Genomic DNA, 24461 nt, shown 5'->3' with positions numbered 1-24461 from the left:
GAGAAGATGACTGGGGGGGGAGAGAAGATGACTGGGGGGGGAGAGAAGATGACTGGGGGGGGGAGAGAAGATGACTGGGGGGGGAGAGAAGATGACTGGGGGGGAGAGAAGATGACTGGGGGGGGGAGAGAAGATGACTGGGGGGGGAGAGAAGATGACTGGGGGGGGAGAGAAGATGACTGGGGGGGGAGAGAAGATGACTGGGGGGGGGGGAGAGAAGATGACTGGGGGGGGGAGAGGAAGATGACTGGGGGGGGGAGAGAAGATGACTGGGGGGGGAGAGAAGATGACTGGGGGGGGAGGAGAGAGCTGGGGGGGGGAGAGAAGATGACTGGGGGGGCGAGAGAAGATGACTGGGGGGGGAGAGAAGATGACTGGGGGGGGAGAGAAGATGACTGGGGGGGAGAGAAGATGACTGGGGGGGAGAGAAGATGACTGGGGGGGGAGAGAGAGAAGATGACTGGGGGGGAGAGAAGATGACTGGGGGGGGGACTGGGGGGGGGAGAGAAGATGACTGGGGGGGAGAGAGAAGATGACTGGGGGGGGAGAGAAGATGACTGGGGGGGAGAGAAGATGACTGGGGGGGAGAGAAGATGACTGGGGGGGGAGAGAAGATGACTGGGGGGGGAGAGAAGATGACTGGGGGGGGAGAGAAGATGACTGGGGGGGAGAGAAGATGACTGGGGGGGAGAGAAGATGACTGGGGGGGAGAGAAGATGACTGGGGGGGGAGAGAAGATGACTGGGGGGGGAGAGAAGATGACTGGGGGGGGAGAGAAGATGACTGGGGGGGGAGAGAAGATGACTGGGGGGGGAGAGAAGATGACTGGGGGGGGAGAGAAGATGACTGGGGGGGGAGAGAAGATGACTGGGGGGGAGAGAAGATGACTGGGGGGGAGAGAAGATGACTGGGGGGGGAGAGAAGATGACTGGGGGGGGAGAGAAGATGACTGGGGGGGGGAGAGAAGATGTCTGGGGGGGGGGGAGAGAAGATGACTGGGGGGGGAGAGAAGATGACTGGGGGGGGGGGGGGAGAGAAGATGACTGGGGGGGGGGACAAGATGACTAGGGGGGGGAGAGAAGATGACTGGGGCGGGGGGGAGAAGATGACTAGGGGGGGGGGGAGAAGATGACTGGGGGGGGGGGAGAAGATGACTGGGGGGGGGGGAGAAGATGACTGGGGGGGGGGGAGAAGATGACTGGGGGGGGGGGGAGAGAAGATGTCTGGGGGGGGGGAGAGAAGATGACTGGGGGGGGGGGGGAGAGAAGATGACTGGGGGGGGGGGGGAGAGAAGATGACTGGGGGGGGGGGAGAGAAGATGACTGGGGGGGGGGGAGAGAAGATGACTGGGGGGGGGGGGAGAGAAGATGACTGGGGGGGGGGGAGAGAAGATGACTGGGGGGGGGACAAGATGACTAGGGGGGGGAGAGAAGATGACTGGGGGGGGAGGAGGGAAGATGACTGGGGGGGGAGGGGAGGAGAGAAGATGACTGGGGCGGGGGAGAGGAGAGAAGATGACTGGGGCGGGGGAGAGGAGAGAAGATGACTGGGGGGGGGGAGGAGAGAAGATGACTGGGGGTGGTGGGGGGATAGAAGATGACTGGGGGGGGGGGGTGAGAGAGATGATGACTGGGGGGGGGGAAGAGAGAGGATGACTTGGGGGGTGGGGAGAGAAGATGACTGGGGGTGGGGGAGAGAAGATGACTGGGGGGGGAGAGAAGATGACTGGGGGGGGGAGAGAAGATGACTGGGGGGGGAGAGAAGATGACTGGGGGGGGAGAGAAGATGACTGGGGGGGGAGAGAAGATGACTGGGGGGGGAGAAGATAACTGGGGGGGGAGAGAAGATGACTGGGGGGGGAGAGAAGATGACTGGGGGGGGAGAGAAGATGACTGGGGGGGAGAGAAGATGACTGGGGGAGGAGAGAAGATGACTGGGGGGGGAGAGAAGATGACTGGGGGGGGGAGAGAAGTGACTGGGGGGGGGAGAGAAGATGACTGGGGGGGGGAGAGAAGATGACTGGGGGGGGAGAGAAGATGACTGGGGGGGGAGAGAAGATGACTGGGGGGGGGAGAGAAGATGACTGGGGGGGAGGGAAGATGACTGGGGGGGGAGAGAAGATGACTGGGGGGGGAGAGATGATGACTGGGGGGGGAGAGAAGATGACTGGGGGGGAGAGAAGATGACTGGGGGGGGAGAGAAGATGACTGGGGGGGGAGAGAAGATGACTGGGGGGGAGAGAAGATGACTGGGGGGGGAGAGAAGATGACTGGGGGGGGAGAGAAGATGACTGGGGGGGGGAGAGAAGATGACTGGGGGGGGAGAGAAGATGACTGGGGGGGGAGAGAAGATGACTGGGGGGGGAGAGAAGATGACTGGGGGGGGAGAGAAGATGACTGGGGGGGGAGAGAAGATGACTGGGGGGGGAGAGAAGATGACTGGGGGGGGAGAGAAGATGACTGGGGGGGGAGAGAAGATGACTGGGGGGGGAGAGAAGATGACTGGGGGGGGAGAGAAGATGACTGGAGGGGGAGAGAAGATGACTGGGGGGGGAGAGAAGATGACTGGGGGGGGAGAGAAGATGACTGGGGGGGGAGAGAAGATGACTGGGGGGGGAGAGAAGATGACTGGGGGGGGAGAGAAGATGACTGGGGGGGGAGAGAAGATGACTGGGGGGGAAGAAGATGACTGGGGGGGGGGGGGAGAGAAGATGACTGGGGGGGGGGAAGAGAAGATGACTGGGGGGGGGGAAAGAGAAGATGACTGGGGGGGGGAAAGAGAAGATGACTGGGGGGGGGAAAGAGAAGATGACTGGGGGGGGGAAAGAGATGATGACTGGGGGGGGGGGGGGAAAGAGAAGATGACTGGGGGGGGGGGAAAGAGAAGATGACTGGGGGGGGGTGGGGAGAAGATGACTGGGGGGGGGAGAGAAGATGACTGGGGGGGGGGGGAGAGAAGATGACTGGGGGGGGGGAGAGAAGATGACTGGGGGGGGGGGGGAAGAGAAGATGACTGGCGGGGGGGAGAGAATATGACTGGGGGGGGGGGGGAGGAAGATGACTGGGGGGGGGAAGAGAAGATGACTGGGGGGTGGGGGGGAGAGAAGATGACTGGGGGGGGGGGGAGAGAAGATGACTGGGGGGGGGGAGAGAAGATGACTGGGGGGAGGGGGAGAGAAGATGACTGGGGGGGGGAAAGAGATGACGACTGGGGGGGAGGGGAAGAGAAGATGACTGGGCGGGGAGGAGAGAGAAGATGACTGGGGGGGGGGGGAAGAGAAGATGACTGGGGGGGGGGAAGAGAAGATGACTGGGGGGGGGGAAAGAGAAGATGACTGGGGGGGGGGAAAGAGAAGATGACTGGGGGGGGGGAAGAGAAGATGACTGGGGGGGGGGAAAGAGAAGATGACTGGGGGGGGAAAGAGAAGATGACTGGGGGGGGGGAAAGAGAAGATGACTGGGGGGGGGAAAGAGATGATGACTGGGGGGGGGGGAAAGAGAAGATGACTGGGGGGGGGGGAAAGAGAAGATGACTGGGGGGGGGTGGGGAGAAGATGACTGGGGGGGGAAGAGAAGATGACTGGGGGGGGGGAAGAGAAGATGACTGGGGGGGGGGGGAGAGAAGATGACTGGGGGGGGGGGAGAGAAGATGACTGGGGGGGGGGAAGAGAAGATGACTGGGGGGGGGGGAAAGAGAAGATGACTGGGGGGGGGGGGAGAGAAGATGACTGGGGGGGGTGGGGGAGAGAAGATGACTGGGGGGGGGGGAAGAGAAGATGACTGGGGGGGGGGAGAGAAGATGACTGGGGGGGGAGGGGGGGGGCGAGTAGATGACTGGGGGGGGGGAGAGAAGATGACTGGGGGGGGCGGGGGAAGAGAGAAGATGACTGGGGGGGGGGGGAGAGAAGATGACTGGGGGGAGGGGAGAGAAGATGACTGGGGGGAGGGGGAGAGATGACTGGGGGGGAGGGGGAGAGAAGATGACTGGGGGGAGGGGGAGAGAAGATGACTGGGGGGAGGGGGAGAGAAGATGACTGGGGGGAGGGGGAGAGAAGATGACTGGGGGGAGGGGGAGAGAAGATGACTGGGGGGAAGGGGAGAGAAGATGACTGGGGGGAAGGGGAGAGAAGATGACTGGGGGGGGGGGAGAGAAGATGACTGGGGCGGGGGGGGGAAGAAAAGATGACTGGGGGGGGGGGGAAGAGAAGATGACTGGGGGGGGGGGGGAAGAGATGATGACTGGGGTGAGGGGGAGAGAAGATGACTGGGGTGGGGGGAGAGAAGATGACTGGGGGGGGGGGGGAGAGAGATGATGACTGGGGGGGGGAAGAGAAGATGACTGGGGGGGGGGGAAGAGAAGATGACTGGGGGGGGGGAAGAGAAGATGACTGGGGGGGGGGGGAAGAGAAGATGACTGGGGGGGGGGGGAAGAGAAGATGACTGGGGGGGGGGGAAAGAGAAGATGACTGGGGGGGGAAAGAGAAGATGACTGGGGGGGGGGAAGAGAAGATGACTGGGGGGGGGAAGAGAAGATGACTGGGGGGGGGGAAGAGAAGATGACTGGGGGGGGGAAAGAGAAGATGACTGGGGGGGGGAAGAGAAGATGACTGGGGGGGGGAAGAGAAGATGACTGGGGGGGGGAAGAGAAGATGACTGGGGGGGGGAAGAGAAGATGACTGGGGGGGGGGAAGAGAAGATGACTGGGGGGGGGGAAGAGAAGATGACTGGGGGGGGGAAGAGAAGATGACTGGGGGGGGGGAAGAGAAGATGACTGGGGGGGGGAAGAGAAGATGACTGGGGGGGGGGGAAGAGAAGATGACTGGGGGGGGGGAGGAGAGAAGATGACTGGGGGGGGGGAGGAGAGAAGATGACTGGGGGGGGGGAGGAGAGAAGATGACTGGGGCGGGGGTGAGAGAAGATGACTGGGGGGGGGGGGGAGAGAAGATGACTGGGGGGGGAGAGAAGATGACTGGGGGGAGGAGGGGGAGAGAAGATGACTGGGGGGTGGGGGGAGAGGAGATGACTGGGGGGAGGAGGGGGAGAGAAGATGACTGGGGGGAGGAGGGGGAGAGAAGATGACTGGGGGGGGAGGGGAAGAGAAGATGACTGGGGGGGGGGGAAGAGAGAAGATGACTGGGGGGGGGGGAAGAGAGAAGATGACTGGGGCGAGGAGGGGGAGAGAAGATGACTGGGGGGGGGGGAGGGTAAGAGAAGATGACTGGTGGCGGGGGGGGGGGGGGGGGAAGAGAAGATGACTGGGGGAGGGGGGGTGGAGAGAAGATGATTGGGGAGGGGGGGAGGGAGAGATGATGATGATTGTGGGGGGGCGAGAGAGGAAGATGGGGGGGGGGTGCGTGGGGAGAAAGAGAGAGAGATGACGAAGAAGCTGCCCCGCACGCAGCCGATGCCGGGCTGCCGACGCCGACGTCTCTTCGGGCGGGGCCCGCCCCAGCGAGATGCGGACGGGCGGGCCCCACCGCTGAGGTAAGATGCGCAGACCACTCGGCTGGGGATAGGGGCGACGTACCTTCGGCCTGGGATAGGGTCGTCGCCCCGGAGACAGGACTCCGGCAGCTACTACGCGCACGCGCACCCTCCACTGCACATGCGCGCAGCTGCTGGCACTGTTTTCGGCACAGGGCTGCAGCTCCGCCCCCAGCAGCTCCTGCTGCGCAGTGCCGAGGTGGAATTGGGCCTACAGCTCTCTGAGAATCGCGAGATAAGTATTTGGCGCAATTTTTGTTGTATAAATTAGGCGGGCCTCTCCGATGTGCGCCGTTCTAGCGGGCGGCCGAAGCTTGACCCCAAAGACACCAAGTGACCAGTTGCCAAGCTTCAGCGAGTGCACTTTACACTGATCGCTCCGCAAGTTTACTCATCGACTGGCTGAGTCTTATAGATCAGGTAAACCATAGAATCATAGAATGATGCAGCACAGAATGAGGACATTCAGCCCTTCATGCTTGTACCCGCTCTTTGAAAGAACTATCCAATTAGTCCCACTCCCCCGCTCTTTCCCCATAGCTCTGTTGCTATTGTTATCCAAATGTTATCCAATTCCCTATTGAATATTATTATTGAATCTGCTTCCACCACCCTTTCAGGCAGTACATTCCAGATAATAACAACTAGCTGCATGAAAAATGTTTTCCTTGTGTCGCCTCTGATCCTTTTGGCAATTACCTTAAATCTGCATTACCCAGAAGATTCTGCCATCGAAAACTGTTTCTCCTTATTAATTATATCAAAACCCTTCATGATTTTGAAACTTCGAACAAATCTCTTACCGCCTTCTGTTCTAAAGGAAAACAAACCCTACTTCTCCAGTCTTTCCATATAACTGAAGTCCCTCATCCTTGCCAACATTCTAGTCAATCTCTTCCACACTCTCTCTCAGGCCTTGACACCTTTCCTAAAGTGTGGTACTCAGAATTGGTCACAATACTCCAGCTGGGGCCAAACTAGTCTTTTATATAGGTTTAGCATAACTTGCTAGCTTTTGTACTCTATGCCTCCAATTATAAAGCCTAGGATTCCATATGCTTTATGAACTGCTTTGTTAACTTGTCCTGCCACCATTAGGCATTTGTGCACAAATACCCCCAGGTCTCTGTCTTCCTGCACCCGCTTTAAAATTGTATCATTTAGCATGTATCGTCTCTCCTCATTTTTTTCTTCCAAAATGCATCACCTCATACTTTTCTGTGTTGGAATTTTATCTGCCATGAGTCCACCCATTCCACCAGCCTGTCTATATCCTCTTAAAGTCTATTACTATCTTCTTCACCATTTACTACAAGTTTCATGTCATCTGCAAATTTTGAAAATGTGCCTTGTACCCCCAAGTATTGAACGTATGTCAAAAGCAGCAGTGGTCTTAGTATTGAATGAGGAACTCCGCTTTATACCTCTCCCTCCAGTCTGCAAACAGCCATTCACCACAATTCTCTGGTTTCTATCCCTTGGCCAATTTTATATCCGTGCTGCTCCTGCCCCTTTTTTCCACGGGCTTCAATTTTACTAATAAACCTAATATGTGGCACTTTATCCAACGTCTTTTGAAAGTCCATATATATATATCAACTGCACTGCCCTCATCCACCTCATCAAAAAACTCAATCAAGTAAGTCAACAATATCCTCTACAACACTTTTGTAGGTTTTCAATTTTAATTTTAATTTTAATGATTATTTTTGCATTTTATAAGTAAAATAAAACTGACTTATGCTTTTTTATTATAATTTCCATAGATGTATCACCATACAAGTGTTATAAAGATTAATATGCAATGCCTAACTATGACTGGTTGTGTAAACTACTAATCCTAACTTGGTATTTCAATATTAATGATCTGCCCTTTGCCCAAAGCACATGAAAGAAGACTGAGATTTATACAGTGCCTTTCACGAACACCGGACGTCTCAAAGCGCTTCACAGCAAATGAAGTACTTTTGAAGCGTAGTCAGTGTTGTAATGTGGGAAACATGGCAAGATAGTTGCGCACAGCTAGTTCCCACAAACAGCAATGTGATAATGACCGGATAATCTGTTTTTTTGTTATGTTGATTGAGGGTTAAATATTGGCCAGGACACCAGGAATAACTCCCCTGAAAAAGAAATAGGCATGTCTAATGAAATAGTACTGCCTCAGAACACAAGCAGAGTTGCAGGTCTACAAATTGATCCTGATTCATACACAATATAGGTTAGAGCAGCTGTCATTGGACAATCTGTTAAGTATTCAGGGATCAAGCACAGTGTGAAAATATCCCTTGGGCGACCTTGATTTTTAAAAAATCTTAAAAAAAATATTCTTCCGTCTCATAACATCTCAAAATGTATTGTTCTTCATTCTTTTTAAGTCCCACTCCTTTCCCTCCTCCACCATGCAACACTTCATTCTCCAGGCCAAGGGGCAATCAAGCAATGTGATTTTTTAACTGGCTATTTTCTCAATATGGAGTGCACACTCTCTTCCATAGGGATACACCCCACTTACCCATGTCCAGAGATCTTAGATGCAAGTTGGCTCAGGGACCCTAAAGTGTGTACAGGTACTGCTGGAGGTTAAGCAGTTAAGATCATCCTTCCAGTTAGGGATTTGCCTTGGAGAGTTATGTGAAACAAGGTGGGAAAAAATACCAATCCCACAGATCTGCCCATTGCCCAAAGCACATGAAAATAACCCTCCCAGGTTATGCTGGTGAGCCAAGCTGGCTGGTCAATCATTAACAGTGGTGCACAGGATGACTGTTGATCTACCTCGTTGAGGTATTGGATATTGGGTACGGATGGCAGCATAATGTTTATTTTACTGGATGAGTATTGCAGAGGCCTGAACTAATGATCTGGAGACATGAATTCAAATCCCACCATAGCAGCTGGAGAATTTAAATTCAATTAAATAAATCTGGAATTAAAAAGCTAATATCGGTAATAGTGACCATGAAACAGATTGTCGTAAAAACCCATCTGGTTCATAATGTCCTTTAGGGAAGGAAATCTGCCATCCTTACCCAGACTCCAGACCCACACCAATGTCGTTGACTCGTAACTAGCCTCTGAAATGGCCTAGCAAGCAATTAGGTATGGGTAATAAATGCTGTCCTTGTCGGCGACGTCTGCATCCCGTGAAATAATTTTTAAAACTCGAGTCTTCTTTATATGGTTGACTTGGTTTTGAACTCCCACCGCCAAGTGCATCACCGAGCCACCTCGACTCCAGAGAAAGAATGGATTGCAGTAATGACGACTACTTCAACACAGTGGGGACCAAGTGAGGAGGAAGTAGAAAGTGTAGGATGGTGTATTTGGAGCTCAGAAGGAAAGAGAATAAAGTGGAGAGGAATGAATCACACCTCCCTCCCTCTACAGGTGGCTCTCGGTCCCCCAATGACTTATGGCAAATGTAATGGATAGATCAATATTAAAACTATTTACTCCATAACATGTTGAACTGTACAAAATGCATAAAAAATAAACTTAAATGTTTGATTTTTAATTCATTAAAAATGGAGAAAAAAATTAGAAATTTGCCTGATCACCCCATCACCATGAGATTGAAACAGACTGCTATAACCTTGCACTCAAAGGGAAAACAACACCCGAAGAAACATTAGCATGCCCCAACCCGCACAAAGGCAAATGTTGACTCCCATTTCTCTCTCCCGTCTTTGCCTCTACCTTCTCCCCCTCTCACCAACCTCCCTTCTCCTTCTCCCTCCCCACTCCAAGCTAGCAACATTAGCCCTTTCTCCCCCACCCCCGCAGAGACAAGTGCTGGCACAATCTCCCTTCTCTCTCCTTTCCATCCTTCTACTCTCTTCATACCTTCCTTCTCTCCCCTCTCTTCTTCTCTCCACACTTTTCCTCCTCCTCTTTCTAAAGTTCTTGGAATATTAGCATCATATCTGGGACAAGATTGACCTGTTGCAGAAGGAACAGGTTTCACCAGAATAGGGCTTGGACAAATATTGTCACTGGGAGAGTAATTATTGTTGTTGGGGAAGATTTAAATCAATATGGCAAGGGGAGGAAAAAAAAACAAGATGGAGAAACAGAAAGGAAAGAAAAATGTCCAAGTGATGCAGGAAAGATAAAGGGGACATCAATAAACATTTGAAGGCGGCAGAGAAATGGGACTAAGTGGATATTTCATTCAGCGAGCCGGCACGGCCATTGGGCTAAATGGCCTCCTTCTGTGTTGTAAAATTCTGCAATGGTCTTCCAGTTATGGTAATGGGGATACAACCTTGGATTCATTTAAGATAAAGTTAATAATGGGGAAAGCTATTTTTTTTTGAATGGAGGAGTTAAAGGTGAGCTGAACAGTTTCCTTCTGCATTTATCTTCTGATCTTGTGTCCTGTCCATGAATGCATGAGAAATGCTAGAAACGTATTCTGTACCATCAATATGGTTTCAGACTATACCACTGGTGATCTTGTTACCTATGTTATACACATCTGGAAATCTGCTGTTGAATATGTTGGTGACTTATCTGTCATAGTCTTGAACATCTCCAGAGTGTTGACACTGTAGGCTTACCATTATCATTATGGCATCCCATCAAAGCTATGGAAGAATACATCTAGAATAGATATGAAAACAGAATTGGACAAATATGGGTTTCATAGAAAGTTGCTGGGCACTAAAGAATGTCAATTGATGGTTGGGGCCTTTCAAGGCAAGAAATGTTAGCTGCTGGTTAGTCTTGAAAGACATTAAGAAACTATGTCTTTGAAGAATTAAAAGGAACAAGACTGGTCTGTTGATGGGCATGGAGAAGACGAATATGTTGCCATCGCACTGCGAGAAGACTGGAGGCTTTGAGCTGTGAGGTTGTTGATCTGAAAGAAGTTGATAAATTAATTTAGCATGAAATTATCAGCAAGAGTGTGGATAAGGTTGGATAATTAGAGATCAGTGATGTGATGAAGGAAAACAGAGAGGAGGGACCTGTGGAAATCAGTGAGTTTGTGGATAAGGAGTTAGAGGATGAGCTATCAAATACAGCACAGATCGAGCAAAATGAGGGGAAATTAGATAGCCAGTAACATAGTTTTGGTGAGAAGTCATGGTGGTGGTAAATGCACAGTACCAGACCCTGCCAACTGCTTTGGAAATGTTCAAGACAATGACAGATAATTCATCTAAGCCTTCAATAGCAGACTTTCAGAGGTTTTTAATGTAGGGAACAAGACTACAGCTGGGATGGAAATGCCAAAAACTATAGTATTCCTGAATTTTCAAGCTAATGGATAATTTGAGAATTAACAGCATCTTCCATAATTTTGGGAAAATGTAACTCTGAAGTGCAAGTGTCACAATAGAATGCACAAGATGCTGGACTCCTGAGAGCCATATTATAATTGGGATGGAATGCTATATAAAACAAGGCAACAGTATACAAATGCTTTGTTTGCAAACTTATATGTACACGGTCACTTTGTAATTGATATTTTAGCTTCACTTTTCACATGCACAGTGTGGCATTTTCTTCAATACCAGTGACATGTTTTCATTCTTTGGAGAAAACTCATGATGTTGTTCTATCAGTCAAGTCGAGTCCAGCCAAACCCATTAGTTGCTTGCACTATTTTAAGCACAGGCTGCAGCTGTCATCATTTTCAGAGCAAGGTGACAGGTCACATTATGCCGCTCAAGCCACCTCACATCACTGCAGGCTCAGTACCCACCTCTCCCAATTCAGAGTTGCGTCATACAACTATTTCACCACACAGGAACAAATTCCCACCAAAGCACATACTATTCTCAATCTATATTTTTCAGTGCACTGGAGCAACAAACTAGGCATTGGTTAACAGAAAAATATCTTCTAAAATTCAGAGATGCAATAACTGTCCAGGTTATGGAAACATAGAAAATAGGTGCAGGAGTAGGCCATTCGGTCCTTCGAGCCTCCACTGCCATTCAATAAGATCATGGTTGATCATTCCCTCAGTACCCCTTTCTCTCCATACCCCTTGACCCCCTTAGCCGTAAGGGCCATATCTAACTCCCTCTTGAATATATCCAATGAACTGGCATCAACTGCTCCCTGCGGCAGGGAATTCCATAGGTTAACAACTCTCTGAGTGAAGAAGTTTCTCCTCATCTCAGTCCTAAGTGGCCTACCCCTTATCCTAAGACTATGTCCCCTGGTTCTGGACTTCCCAAAAATCGGGAACATTCTTCTCGCATCTAACTTATCCAGTCCCGTCAGAATCTTATACGTTTCTATGAGATCCCCTCTCATCGTTCTAAACTCCAGTGAATAAAGGCCCAGTTGATCCAGTCTCTCCTCATATGACAGCACAGCCATCCCTGGAATCAGTCTGGTGAACCTTCGCTGCACTCCCTCAATAGCAAGAACGTCCTTCCTCAGATTAGGAGACCAAAACTGAACACAATATTCCAGGTGAGGCCTCACTAAGGCCCTGTACAACTGCAGTAAGACCTCCCTGCTCCTATACTCAAATCCCCTAGTTATGAAGGCCAACATACCATTTGCCTTCTTCACCGCCTGCTGTACCTGCATGCCCACTTTCAGTGACTGATGAACCATGACACCCAGGTCTCGTTGCACCTCCCCTTTTCCTAATCTGTCGCCATCCAGATAATATTCTGCCTTCATGTTTTTGCCCCCAAAATGGATAACCTCACATTTATCCACATTATACTGCATCTGCTATGCATTTGCCCACTCACCTAACCTGTCCAAGTCACCCTGCAGCTCTTAGCGTCCTCCTCACAGCTCACACTGCCACCTAGTTTAGTGTTATCCGCAAACTTGGAGATATTACACTCAATTCCTTCACCTAAATCGTTAAACATAGAAACATAGAAAATAGGTGCAGGAGTAGGCCATTCGGCCCTTCGAGCCTGCACCGCCAATGAGTTCATGGCTGAACATGCAACTTCAGTACCCCATTCCTGCTTTCTTGCCATACCCCTTGATCCTCCTAGTAGTAAGGACTACATCTTACTCCTTCTTGAATATATTTAGTGAATTGGCCTCAACAACTTTCTGTGGTAGAGAATTCCACAGGTTCACCACTCTCTGGGTGAAGAAGTTTCTCCTCATCTCGGTCCTAAATGGCTTACCCCTTATCCTTAAACTGTGACCCCTGGTTCTGGACTTCCCCAACATTGGGAACATTCTTCCTGCATCTAACCTGTCTAAACCCATCAGAATTTTAAACGTTTCGATGAGATCCCCTCATTCTTCTGAACTCCAGTGAATACAAGCCCAGTTGATCCAGTCTTTCTTGATATGTCAGTCCCGCCATCCCGGGAATCAGTCTGGTGAACCTTCGCTGCACTCCCTCAATAGCAAGAATGTCCTTCCTCAAGTTAGAAGACCAAAACTATACACAATACTCCAGGTGTGGCCTCACCAAGGCCCTGTACAACTGTGGTAACACCTCCCTGCCCCTGTACTCAAATCCCCTCGCTATGAAGGCCAACATGCCATTTGCTTTCTTAACTGCCTGCTGTACCTGCATGCCAACCTTCAATGACTGATGTACCATGACACCCAGGTCTCGTTGCACCTCCCCTTTTCCTAATCTGTCACCATTCAGATAATAGTCTGTCTCTCTGTTTTTACCACCAAAGTGGATAACCTCACATTTATCCACATTATACTTCATCTGCCATGCTTTTGCCCACTCACCTATCCAAGTCACTCTGCAGCCTCATAGCATCCTCCTCGCAGCTCACACTGCCACCCAACTTAGTGTCATCCGCAAATTTGGAGATACTACATTTAATCCCCTCGTCTATTGTAAAGAGCTGAGGTCCCAGCACTGAGCCCTGCGGCACTCCACTAGTCACTGCCTGCCATTCTGAAAAGGACCTGCTTATCCTGACTCTCTGCTTCCTGTCTGCCAACGAGTTCTCTATCTACGTCAGTATATTACCCCCAATATCATGCGCTTTGATTTTGCACACCAATCTCTTGTGCAGGACCTTGTCAAAAGCCTTTTGAAAGTCCAAATACACCACATCCACTGGTTCACCCTTGTCCACTCTACTAGTTACATCCTCAAAAAATTCCAAAAGATTCATCAAGCATGATTTCTCTTTCATAAATCCATGCTGACTTGGTCCAATGCTGTCACTGCTTTCCAAATGCGCTGCTATTTCATCCTTAATGATTGATTCCAACATTTTCCCCACTACTACTGTTTATATCAATCAAGAATATCTGCATACAGACAAGATGGCCTGTCTGCTCTCTCAGGTGGACCTAAAAGATTCCACAGAACTATTTTGAAGAAGAGCAGGCGAGTTACCCCCGGTGTCCTGGACAATATTTATCCCTCAATCAACATCACTAGAACAGATCATCTGGTCTTCATCACAGTGCTGTTTGTGGGAGCTTGCTGCGCGCAAATTGGCTGCCGTTTTTACATCAGAGGCTACACGTCATAAAGTACTTCATTGGCTGTAAAGCACTTTGGGACGTCCGGTAGTTGTAACAGGCGCTATATAAATGCAAGTCTTTCTTTTTTCTTTCAAGCTAATTGATCATAGAGAAGTAAACTTTAAAGAAAGACATATTAGACCTTGATTTCTATCTCCCTATTTAGACTTCTCCCTGCATTATACAATCCTTCAGGTGATAATTAGACTGGCAAACTGCTATCTATCGGCATCTGTCAATGTCACTCTGCAACAGTCACAAGGAGATGGCATAGAAACATAGAAACATAGAAAATAGGTGCAGGAGTAGGCCATTCGGCCCTTCGAGTCTGCACCACCATTCAATAAGATCATGGCTGATCATTCACCTCAGTACCCCTTTCCTGCTTTCTCTCCATACCCCTTAATCCCTTTAGCCGTAAGGGCCATATCTAACTCCCTCTTGAATATATCTAACGAACTGGCCTCAGCAACTCTCTGCGGCAGGGAATTCCACAGGTTAACAACTCTCTGAGTGAAGAAGTTTCTCCTCATCTCGGTCCTAAATGGCTTACCCCTTATCCTTAGACTATGACCTCTGATTCTGGACTTCCCCAGCATCGGGAACATTCTTCCTACCTCTAATCTGTCCAATCCCGTCAGAATTTTATATGTTTCTATGAGATCCCCTCTCATTCTTTTAAACTCCAGTGAATACAGGCCCAGTCGATCCAGTCTCTCCTCATATGTCAGTCCTGCAATCCCTGGAATAGAAACATAGAAACATAGAAACATAGAAAATAGGTGCAGGAGCAGGCCATTCAGCCCTTCTAGCCTGCACCGCCATTCAATGAGTTCATGGCTGAACATGAAACTTCAGTACCCCCTTCCTGCTTTCTCGCCATAACCCTTGATCCCCCGAGTAGTAAGGACTTCATCTAACTCCCTTTTGAATATATTTAGTGAATTGGCCTCAACTACTTTCTGTGGTAGAGAATTCCACAGGTTCACCACTCTCTGGGTGAAGAAGTTTCTCCTCATCTCGGTCCTAAATGGCTTACCCCTTATCCTCAGACTGTGACCCCTGGTTCTGGACTTCCCCAACATTGGGAACATTCTTTCTGCATCTAACCTGTCTAAACCCGTCAGAATTTTAAACGTTTCTATGAGGTCCCCTCTCATTCTTCTGAACTCCAGTGAATACAAGCCCAGTTGATCCAATCTTTCTTGATAGGTCAGTCCCGCCATCCCGGGAATCAGTCTGGTGAACCTTCGCTGCACTCCCTCAATAGCAAGAATGTCCTTCCTCAAGTTAGGAGACCAAAACTGTACACAATACTCCAGGTGTGGCCTCACCAAGGCCCTGTACAACTGTAGCAACACCTCCCTGCCCCTGTATTCAAATCCCCTCGCTATGAAGGCCAACATGCCATTTGCTTTCTTAACCGCCTGCTGTACCTGCATGCCAACCTTCAATGACTGATGTACCATGACACCCAGGTCTCGTTGCACCTTCCCTTTTCCTAATCTGTCACCATTCAGATAATAGTCTGTCTCTCTGTTTTTACCACCAAAGTGGATAACCTCACATTTATCCACATTATACTTCATCTGCCATGCATTTGCCCACTCACCTAACCTATCCAAGTCACTCTGCAGCCTAATAGCATCCTCCTCGCAGCTCACACTGCCACCCAACTTAGTATCATCCGCAAATTTGGAGATACTGCATTTAATCCCCTTGTCTAAATCATTAATGTACAATGTAAACAGCTGGGGCCCCAGCACAGAACCTTGCGGCACTCCACTAGTCACTGCCTGCCATTCTGAAAAGTACCCGTTTACTCCTACTCTTTGCTTCCTGTCTGACAACCAGTTCTCAATCCACGTCAGCACACTACCCCCAATCCCATGTGCTTTAACTTTGCACATTAATCTCTTGTGTGGGACCTTGTCGAAAGCCTTCTGAAAGTCCAAATATACCACATCAACTGGTTCTCCTTTGTCCACTTTACTGGAAACATCCTCAAAAAATTCCAGAAGATTTGTCAAGCATGATTTCCCTTTCACAAATCCATGCTGACTTCGACCTATCATGTCACCATTTTCCAGATGCACTGCTATGACATCCTTAATAATTGATTCCATCATTTTACCCACTACTGAGGTCAGGCTGACCGGTCTATAATTCCCTGTTTTCTCTCTCCCTCCTTTTTTAAAAAGTGGGGTTACATTGGCTACCCTCCACTCCATAGGAACTGATCCAGAGTCAATGGAATGTTGGAAAATGACTGTCAATGCATCCGCTATTTCCAAGGCCACCTCCTTAAGTACTCTAGGATGCAGGCCATCAGGCCCTGGGGATTTATCGGCCTTCAATCCCATCAATTTCCCCAACACAATTTCCCGACTAATAAAGATTTCCCTCAGTTCCTCTTCCTTACTAGACCCTCTGACCCCTTTTATATCCGGAAGGTTGTTTGTATCCTCCTTAGTGAATACCGAACCAAAGTACTTGTTCAATTGATCCGCCATTTCTTTGTTCCCCGTTATGACTTCCCCTGATTCTGACTGCAGGGGACCTACGTTTGTCTTCACCAACCTTTTTCTCTTTACATACCTATAGAAACTTTTGCAATCCGCCTTAATGTTCCCTGCAAGCTTCTTCTCGTACTCCATTTTCCCTGTCCTAATCAAACCCTTTGTCCTCCTCTGCTGAGTTCTAAATTTCTCCCAGTCCCCAGGTTCGCTGCTATTTCTGGCCAATTTGTATGCCACTTCCTTGGCTTTAATACTATCCCTGATTTCCCTAGATAGCCACGGTTGAGCCACCTTCCCCTTTTTATTTTTACGCCAGACAGGAATGTACAATTGTTGTACATGACTTAGGTTGAGTTATACTCCAATTTCCCCTCCCTTTCATAAGAGGATGGGTGGAGTTAACGCAAATTGCTTGGACTGATCATCCACAGAACTGAGTCTTTGGTGAATTGTGAACCCACATCCTGTCTCTCCATGGACAACACATTGGGCCCAAGTTTCCACACGCGCCTAGAACGGCGCAGTCCCGACCTGGACGCCCGTTTTTCGCGCCACAAAGTGCGCCTAAAAAAATCCTCGGCATTCTCCACCTACTTGCAGGTCCTCTGGCCCTCGGCGCAGCCAGCACGAGCTATGGGGGGGCGGAGCCAGGTCCCTACGCTCGAAACAGTGCCGGGACCTCTGCACATGCGCGCTACAGTGGGCACGCAAGTGCAGTAGCTCCAGGCGCCGAACTGTGTGGGGGGGCCCGAAGCACGCAGCCCCTAGCCCTGGCTGAATGGCCTCACTGGGGCTGCGTGAATGAGGCTCCTCCCACGGCCAGCTCATGCTCCCCCCGCCCCCCCCCCCCCCCCGACCAGACCCGACACTCGCTCCCCGCTCCCCCACTGCCTCCGGACCAGACCTGACACCCGCTCCCCGCCCCCCTGCCTCCGGACCAGACCCGACACCCGCTTCCCCCCCCCCCCGCCTCCGGACCAGACCCGACACCCGCTTCCCCCCCCCCCCCCCTGCCTCCGGACCAGACCCGACACCCGCGCCCCCCCCCCCCAACTGGACCCGACCCGCGCTCCTGTTCCCGCTCCCCGCCTCCCCGACTCGAACCGCGCTCCCCGCCTCGACCCGAACCGCGCTCCCACCCCCCACTGGACCCGACCCGACTCCCGCTCCCGGACTGGATCCGACCTGACCTCCCCACCGCCCCCCTCCCTCCCTCTCTCTCTCTCCCCCCCTCCCTCCCTCCCTCCCTCCTCTCCCCCCCCCTCCCTCCCTCCCTCTCCCCCCCCCCTCCCTCCCTCCCTCCCTCTCCCCCCCCTCCCTCCCTCTCCCCCCCCCTCCCTCCCTCCTTCTCTCTTCCCCCCCCCTTCCCTCCCTCCTTCTCTCTTCCCCCCCCTTCCCTCCCTCCTTCTCTCTTCCCCCCCCTTCCCTCCCTCCTTCTCTCTTCCCCCCCTTCCCTCCCTCCTTCTCTCTTCCCCCCCCTTCCCTCCCTCCTTCTCTCTTCCCCCCCTCCCTCCTCCCTCTCTCTTCCCCCCCCTCCCTCCTCCCTCTCTCTTCCCCCCCTCCCTCCTCCCTCTCTCTTCCCCCCCTCCCTCCTCCCTCTCTCTCCCCCCCTCCCTCCTCCCTCTCTCTCCCCCCTCCCTCCTCCCTCTCTCTCCCCCCCCTCCCTCCTCCCTCTCTCCCCCCCCTCCCTCTCTCTCCCCCCCTCCCTCCCTCTCCCCCCCTCCCTCCTCCCTCTCTCCCCCCCTCCCTCCTCCCTCTCTCCCCCCCTCCCTCCTCCCTCTCTCTCCCCCCCCTCCTCCTCCCTCTCTCTCCCCCCCCTCCTCCTCCCTCTCTCTCTCTCCCCCCCTCCCTCCTCCCTCTCTCTCTCTCTCCCCCCCTCCCTCCTCCCTCTCTCTCTCTCTCCCCCCCCCCCTCCTCCCTCTCTCTCCCTCCCTCCCCCCTCCCTCTTTCTCCCCCCCCTCCCTCCTCCCTCTCTCTCTCCCCCCCCTCCCTCCTCCCTCTCTCTCTCCCCCCCCTCCCTCTCTCTCCCTCCCTCCCTCCTCCCTCTCTCTTCCTCCCTCCCTCCTCCCTCTCTCTTCCCCCCCCTCCCCCCTCCCTCTCTCCCCCCTCTCTCCTCCCTCTCTCTTCCCCCCTCCCTCCTCCCTCTCTCTCCCCCCCCCTCCCGCCTCCCTCTCTCTCCCCCCCCTCCTCCCTCTCTCCCCCCCCCTCCTCCCTCTCTCTCCCCCCCTCCTCCCTCTCTCTCCCCCCCTCCCTCCTCCCTCTCTCTCCCCCCCCTCCCTCCTCCCTCTCTCTCCCCCCCCTCCCTCCTCCCTCTCTCTCCCCCCCCTCCCTCCTCCCTCTCTCTCCCCCCCCCCCCTCCTCCCTCTCTCTCCCCCCCCCCTCTCTCTCTCTCTCTCTCTCCCCTCCCCCCCCCCCCGACCCGAACCTCCCCGATCCGACCCAACCCAACCCCACCGGCCCGTTCAGCCTTCGGTCCCGAAAGGCCTGCCTGAAGCACTTTCACACAGGTAGGAAGATGGTTTATTTAATCTTTTCTTTGCTTATAAATGTTTATTCAGGTTGGATTTATTTGTATAATATTTGTATAAGTATAAATAAGGATTTATTATAGAATTTAATGACTTCCCTTCCCCCTCCCTTCCCCCCCCCCCCCCCAACCTCGTTCTGGACATCTAATTTGTAACCTGCGCCTGATTTTTTAATGTGTAGAACAGGTTTTTTCAGTTCTACAAAAATCTTCACTTGCTCCATTCTACTTTAGTTTGGAGTACGTTTTCACTGTGGAAACTTTGAAAACAGGCGTCAGTGGCCGGACACGCCCCCTTTTGAAGAAAAAATTCTGTTCCAAAGTAGAGCTGTTCTACCTGACTAGAACTGCAGAAAAAAAAATGTGGAGAATTGCGATTTCTAAGATAGTCCGTTCTCCACCAGTTGCTCCTAAAAATCAGGCGCAAATCATGTGGAAACTTGGGCCCATTATGCCATTTAGTACATCTCTTTTTTTTTTTAAAAAGTGAGCATGACTTTTTCTTCCAAAGGTTAACAAACAGAGCTTGACCTTCACATAAATGATATTCATTCAGGCTTTTCTAACAAGAATTGCCAGGATGTCATATTTATATAGCACCTTTAACGTAATAAAACATCCCAAGGTACTTCTCACAGGAGTGTTAGCACAAAAAACCCAAAGTTTGACACCGAAACATACAAGATGTTATGGCAGATGATCAAAAGTTTAGTTGAAGAGGTAGGTTTTAAGGAGCATCTTAAAGGAGGAAAGGGACGTGGAGAGGTGGAGAGATTTAGGGAGGGAATTCCCGAGCATAGGACCAAGGTAGCTGAAGACATGACCGCCAATGGTGGAGCATTTAAAATCGGGTTTGTTCAAAGCCAGAATAGGCAGAGCGCAATGGATTAGGGTGATTATATGGCTCGAGGAGATTACAGAAATAAGGAGGGGCGAGAAGGATTTAAAAACAAGGATAAGAATTTTTTTAATTTTTTTTTTTAAATCGAAGCGTTGCTTAACTGGGAGCCAATGAAGATCAGCAAGCAATTCACATTCATTTGCTGAGTTTCTGGTAATTTGCAACTCCTCCTCCTCATCATCAAAACTCTCAAAACACTAAGAAAATCCCATCACAAAATTAAAGAATGGATGTTATTATATGGCAACATTGCAATACTTGAAAATGAAGTCCCTTTAAGAAATCAGATGTAATCTTCAAAAAAAAAAATAGTGCATTCTGTGTTGATCGAGGTGCGAATATCAGATAAAGTACTCGCAAGTCAAGTTTAGCATGGGCAAGATAGATCCTGGGTAAACCATCCTCTTTGCGCTATATCCAACAATATGCCTTTACCTTAATGTCAGAGCAGCGCTCTCTTCTTGCTGGTATATCATTCTCCTTTTCCACATTAGCCATCCTAAGTGAGACTGACTATTTGTTCCCATTTATAGTCTAACTGTGGCAGTACTATCCGGTGAGCTGCAACTTACTGTGGGCGATGGTGCTCAAACATATTTCACTTAGAACACTTATAGCATCAGAGACAGACAACTTTAATTCCAAGAGTCAGTACTAGATAGGAATACATGTCCCAGAGGTAAAAGAACCATCTTCCAACCAGTCCTATTAGTCAACAACTTCTACAGTAATCAGAATTTCATCTACTCGGGGATGAAAAATCACACACTTATTTCATACATACACCTTTTATTTCCCAAGGGGGCATTGTGCATTCGAGAGAAAACTGACAGATACGACGTCATAAAGTAACTAGTCAGAAGGAGTCTGATAGCGAAAAGCTTTCGATAACCTGAGAGTTCACACTAGAATAATGCACGTTTCTGGCGAGCAATAAATGGGAAGAGAAATTTTTTTAAATAAATTACATTTAACTGCTTAAAAAGTTGCTCTTAAATGGAGCCAATTCAGTCAAAAGCACATTAAAGTTGTGTGAAACTTGATTCAAAGACCTACACAGTAGCTTTTTTAAAACTTCAACACGAACTTGGTCTGCTTACTGTACTTTGTATACAACATGCAAATCTGTATAAATATAGCAACTGTGCAGATTTTTTCCCATAAAGGTATGCACACATTCTCATCTTTAATTACGGTAGAATATTTGGTCACAGTATAGTAGGTTTAAACGCAGAAAAACAGACAAAACTCACCATCTTTGATGATGACCTTCATAATGCGAATAGATCCATTGCGGGCCTTTGCAAAGAAGTCTTTCAATTCCCTGGTAGCTAGGAGAACCAGAAACATGTTGATTAAACAAAACTCCACAAACGTCTCTTCCCAGCAAAAGTTGACAACCAATTTAAGCTTTGCGGAGACTATTTTGCTGCGTCAGTCTGCGTTGTGGAAACTGAAGTGCACAGTAAAGCCCTGATGTTCTGTAAGACTCCAGTATTAAATACTGTGTGCGCATGTGATCAGGAGAACCTGATACCACCGTGGGTGAACATAATCCCCAAATTTAGCTGGGAATGGCAAGGCCAATGCTTACAGGAAGAGCTCACGTGATCATTTATGATATATATATATATATAAACATTTTACCTTGCTGTACAGCCTGCTGGTCACTCAAGTGTATGTTTTTCTTTTAGTTTAATTAATAGAGACACAACTTGTTTTGTACCAACTGCATCAGCTTATATTTATAAAGCACCTTCAACATAGAAAAATATTTCTAAGGCGCTTCACAGAAGGGTAATGAGACAAAAATCAACACCGAGCCGAAGAGGGAGATTAGGAAGTATGACTAAAAGCTTGGTCAAGGAGGTGGGTTTTAAGGTAGGTCTTAAAGAAGGAGGGGGAGGTAGGGAGGTTTAGGGAGGAAATTCCAGAGCTTAGGGCCTAGATGGCTGAAGGCACAACTGCCAATGGTTGGGTAAAGGGATTTGGGATGCACATGAGGACAGAGTTAGAGGAACGCAGAGTTCTCAGAGGGGTTTAGGGCTGGAGATGGTTACAGAAATAGGGAGGGACGAGGCCATGAAGTCATTTGAACACGAGGATCAGAATTTCAAATTTCAGGCTTTGGGGGACTGTGAGCCAATGCAGGTCTGTGAGCACAGGGCTGATGGGCGAGTGGGACGTGTGGGATAGGATACAGGCAGCAGTGTTTTGGATGAGCTGATGTTTTTGGAGGTTGGAGGATGGGAAGCTGCCACAGTGCATCAGTGTTTATATTGCCATTGGGAAAAAGGAATGTTATAATGCAACATTGATTGGCAATTTGTTTTTCCTCTTCCCAAGCTATCAAGGTTGTTTTGAAAGAGCAATTTCCACTGATTGAAACATCGCTTTGGAATCAGAGATAGAACATTGCTTTGGAATCAGAGATAGAAATAAGCATTTATCTCCCTGTCTAACACGGGGAAAAAACACATAAGAAACACAAGTAGACTGAGATCCATTTAAAACAACATAACCTTTGCCATAATTAAATATTTAAGATTTAATTAAAAATAATTTTACTATGACAGATTTTAAACATGAATAAAAGTCAATATCCAAGGATTTAAAACTTTTTCTGCTTTTTTTTGTTGAATATATCCAAGAGTCAAATTTGTTCACTTAAAAATGTATTGGAAAAAGAAACAGAATCACTACTGCACACTAAAACCAAGAGTTCTAGATTAGCATTGAACTTTAATCAGGAACAAGGATTGGCTAGGTTGGCAGTCTGAGGAAGTCCCAGTGGAACTAGTTGGTGATGTGAACAGAGTTACTCCCAGCAAAGAAGACATCAAAAATGGTGGGACCCCACAGAAAGGGAAATAAAGATTAAAATTAGAAATTCCTCCTATCAGAATTTTATACTCCCGTTTTCCTTCCCCACCTGTGAAATGCACTTGGGCCTAGAAATTCAGGTGGTTTGCCTCACCAGTTAGTGCCATGAAATGATGAAAAAACAGGTGGCCACGCTCTTCCACTAGCTGGTGTCGGATGCTGCAGCGGCTGCCATTTTCGGCGGGTCGCTTGTGCTGCGTTGCCTGCTATCAGCGAGAGCATTTTAATGAGGTGGAGTGTGATGTCAATCGCCATGCAATGCTGAGTTGACTCCAGCTCATCCATTTTGGATGTTCGCTCGCATTGCTCGTATATTTATTATAGAATCATAGAAATTTACAGCACAGAAGGAGGCCATTTCGGCCCCTCGTGTCCGTACTGGCCAGCAAAAGGCTATCCAGCCTAATCCCATTTTCCAGCTCTAGGTCCGTAACCCTGTAGGTCACGGCACTTCACGTGCACATCCAAGTACTTTTTAAAATGTGGTGAGGGTTTCTGCCTCTACCACCCTTTCAGGCAGTGGGATCCAGACCCCCACCATCCTCTGGGTGAAAACATTTCCCCTCAAATGCCCTCAAAACCTTCTACCAATTACTTTAAATTTATGCCCCCTGGTTGTTGACCCCTCTGCTAAGGGAAATAGGCCCTTTGTATCCACTATATCTTGGCCCCTCATAACTTTATACACCTCAATTGGTCTCCCTTACTGGCGCTAAAAGGTCTTTCTGGCAGGACTTGAGGATGGCTGCCGGCACTTCAAATGCCTCCTTTGCCAGGGTTCTTTTTAAACTTTCATATTTTGCCCATCAGTGGTGGTTGGGGGGGTGGGGGGGGGGAGGGGTTGCATGTTCTGGCCACTTTCTGGGAGGCCTACAGTGTTTGTGGATCAGTAAATCAATGGGCTAACTCAATTGCAACAATTGAATTGGTAAGATCTCTTTTATCTGCATTCATGTCATAAAGAAACAAAAAAAAATTGATAAACATCAGGTGGCAGCTATTATTTTTGGAGAACATATGGCAACTGTTCGGGTCGCTCCTTTCTTCCTCATTCCCCCACACTGCAAGTGGGAGACAGAGGCGACCTTCAGCCTCCTTATGAGATTAGCACTGCAAAGAGTGCATTGCACTGGAAAATCACCGCCATGTTGATGTTAATGAGCAGACAGTACCAAAATGCCGGTACTACCTGTGCTCTCTCGGCCGCTGGCCATTATCCTTGGCCACCAATGTTACCGGCAGGTTTCCTATGTTCCTTAATTTTTAGGCCTTGGACTCTGCTTGGATTCAATCTGCAATGACACAGTAGAGGTTGGATACTCAGCACTTTGAGATTAAAGGTGCATCTCACCACTCTAAGCGGTTCCAATACAAAAACTTCCCACGTTACAGAATCAGTTTTGTTTTAGGTGCAAAATATTACAAGTAAAAAGATCAACTTTTTTTTGGACAATAGCATATGTATCTTATTTAGATTTACTTCTTCATCTAGATGCTGCCAGTCAGTGACGCCATCTGAAGACACTGGTCAGTTTCCACATGTACGCTAACAACCCCCAACTCTACCTCTTCATCATGTGTCTCAGACTTCTACTGCTTCTATGTTGTCAAGACTGCTTGCCCAACATCCAGTCCTGGATGAGCCATAACCTTCTCCAGTTAAGCATTTCAGAAGGTTGAAGCTATCTACTTCGACCCCTGTC

The 24461-nt window shown here is 49.7% G+C and overlaps 1 protein-coding gene across 3 annotated transcripts in view; it reads right to left on the bottom strand.

Moving 5' to 3' along the window:
- The window catches only part of twf2 (twinfilin-2), a 139229-nt gene that overhangs the window by 93540 nt on the left and 21228 nt on the right, over window positions 1–24461 (bottom strand). For 2 of the 3 annotated variants that reach the window (XM_070895557.1, XM_070895559.1), the window contains exon 2: window positions 21129–21206. In XM_070895557.1, the coding sequence (XP_070751658.1) occupies window positions 21129–21206 (78 nt within the window). Of the gene's footprint in view, window positions 1–21128; window positions 21207–23947; window positions 23988–24461 lie in introns of those variants that run through there. The other variant, XM_070895558.1, reaches the window with a different exon arrangement.

This window comes from Pristiophorus japonicus, chromosome 12 (genome assembly GCF_044704955.1).
Source record: "Pristiophorus japonicus isolate sPriJap1 chromosome 12, sPriJap1.hap1, whole genome shotgun sequence".
NCBI classification, from domain to species: domain Eukaryota; kingdom Metazoa; phylum Chordata; class Chondrichthyes; family Pristiophoridae; genus Pristiophorus; species Pristiophorus japonicus.
This window is presented reverse-complemented; position numbering and strand designations above follow the sequence as displayed.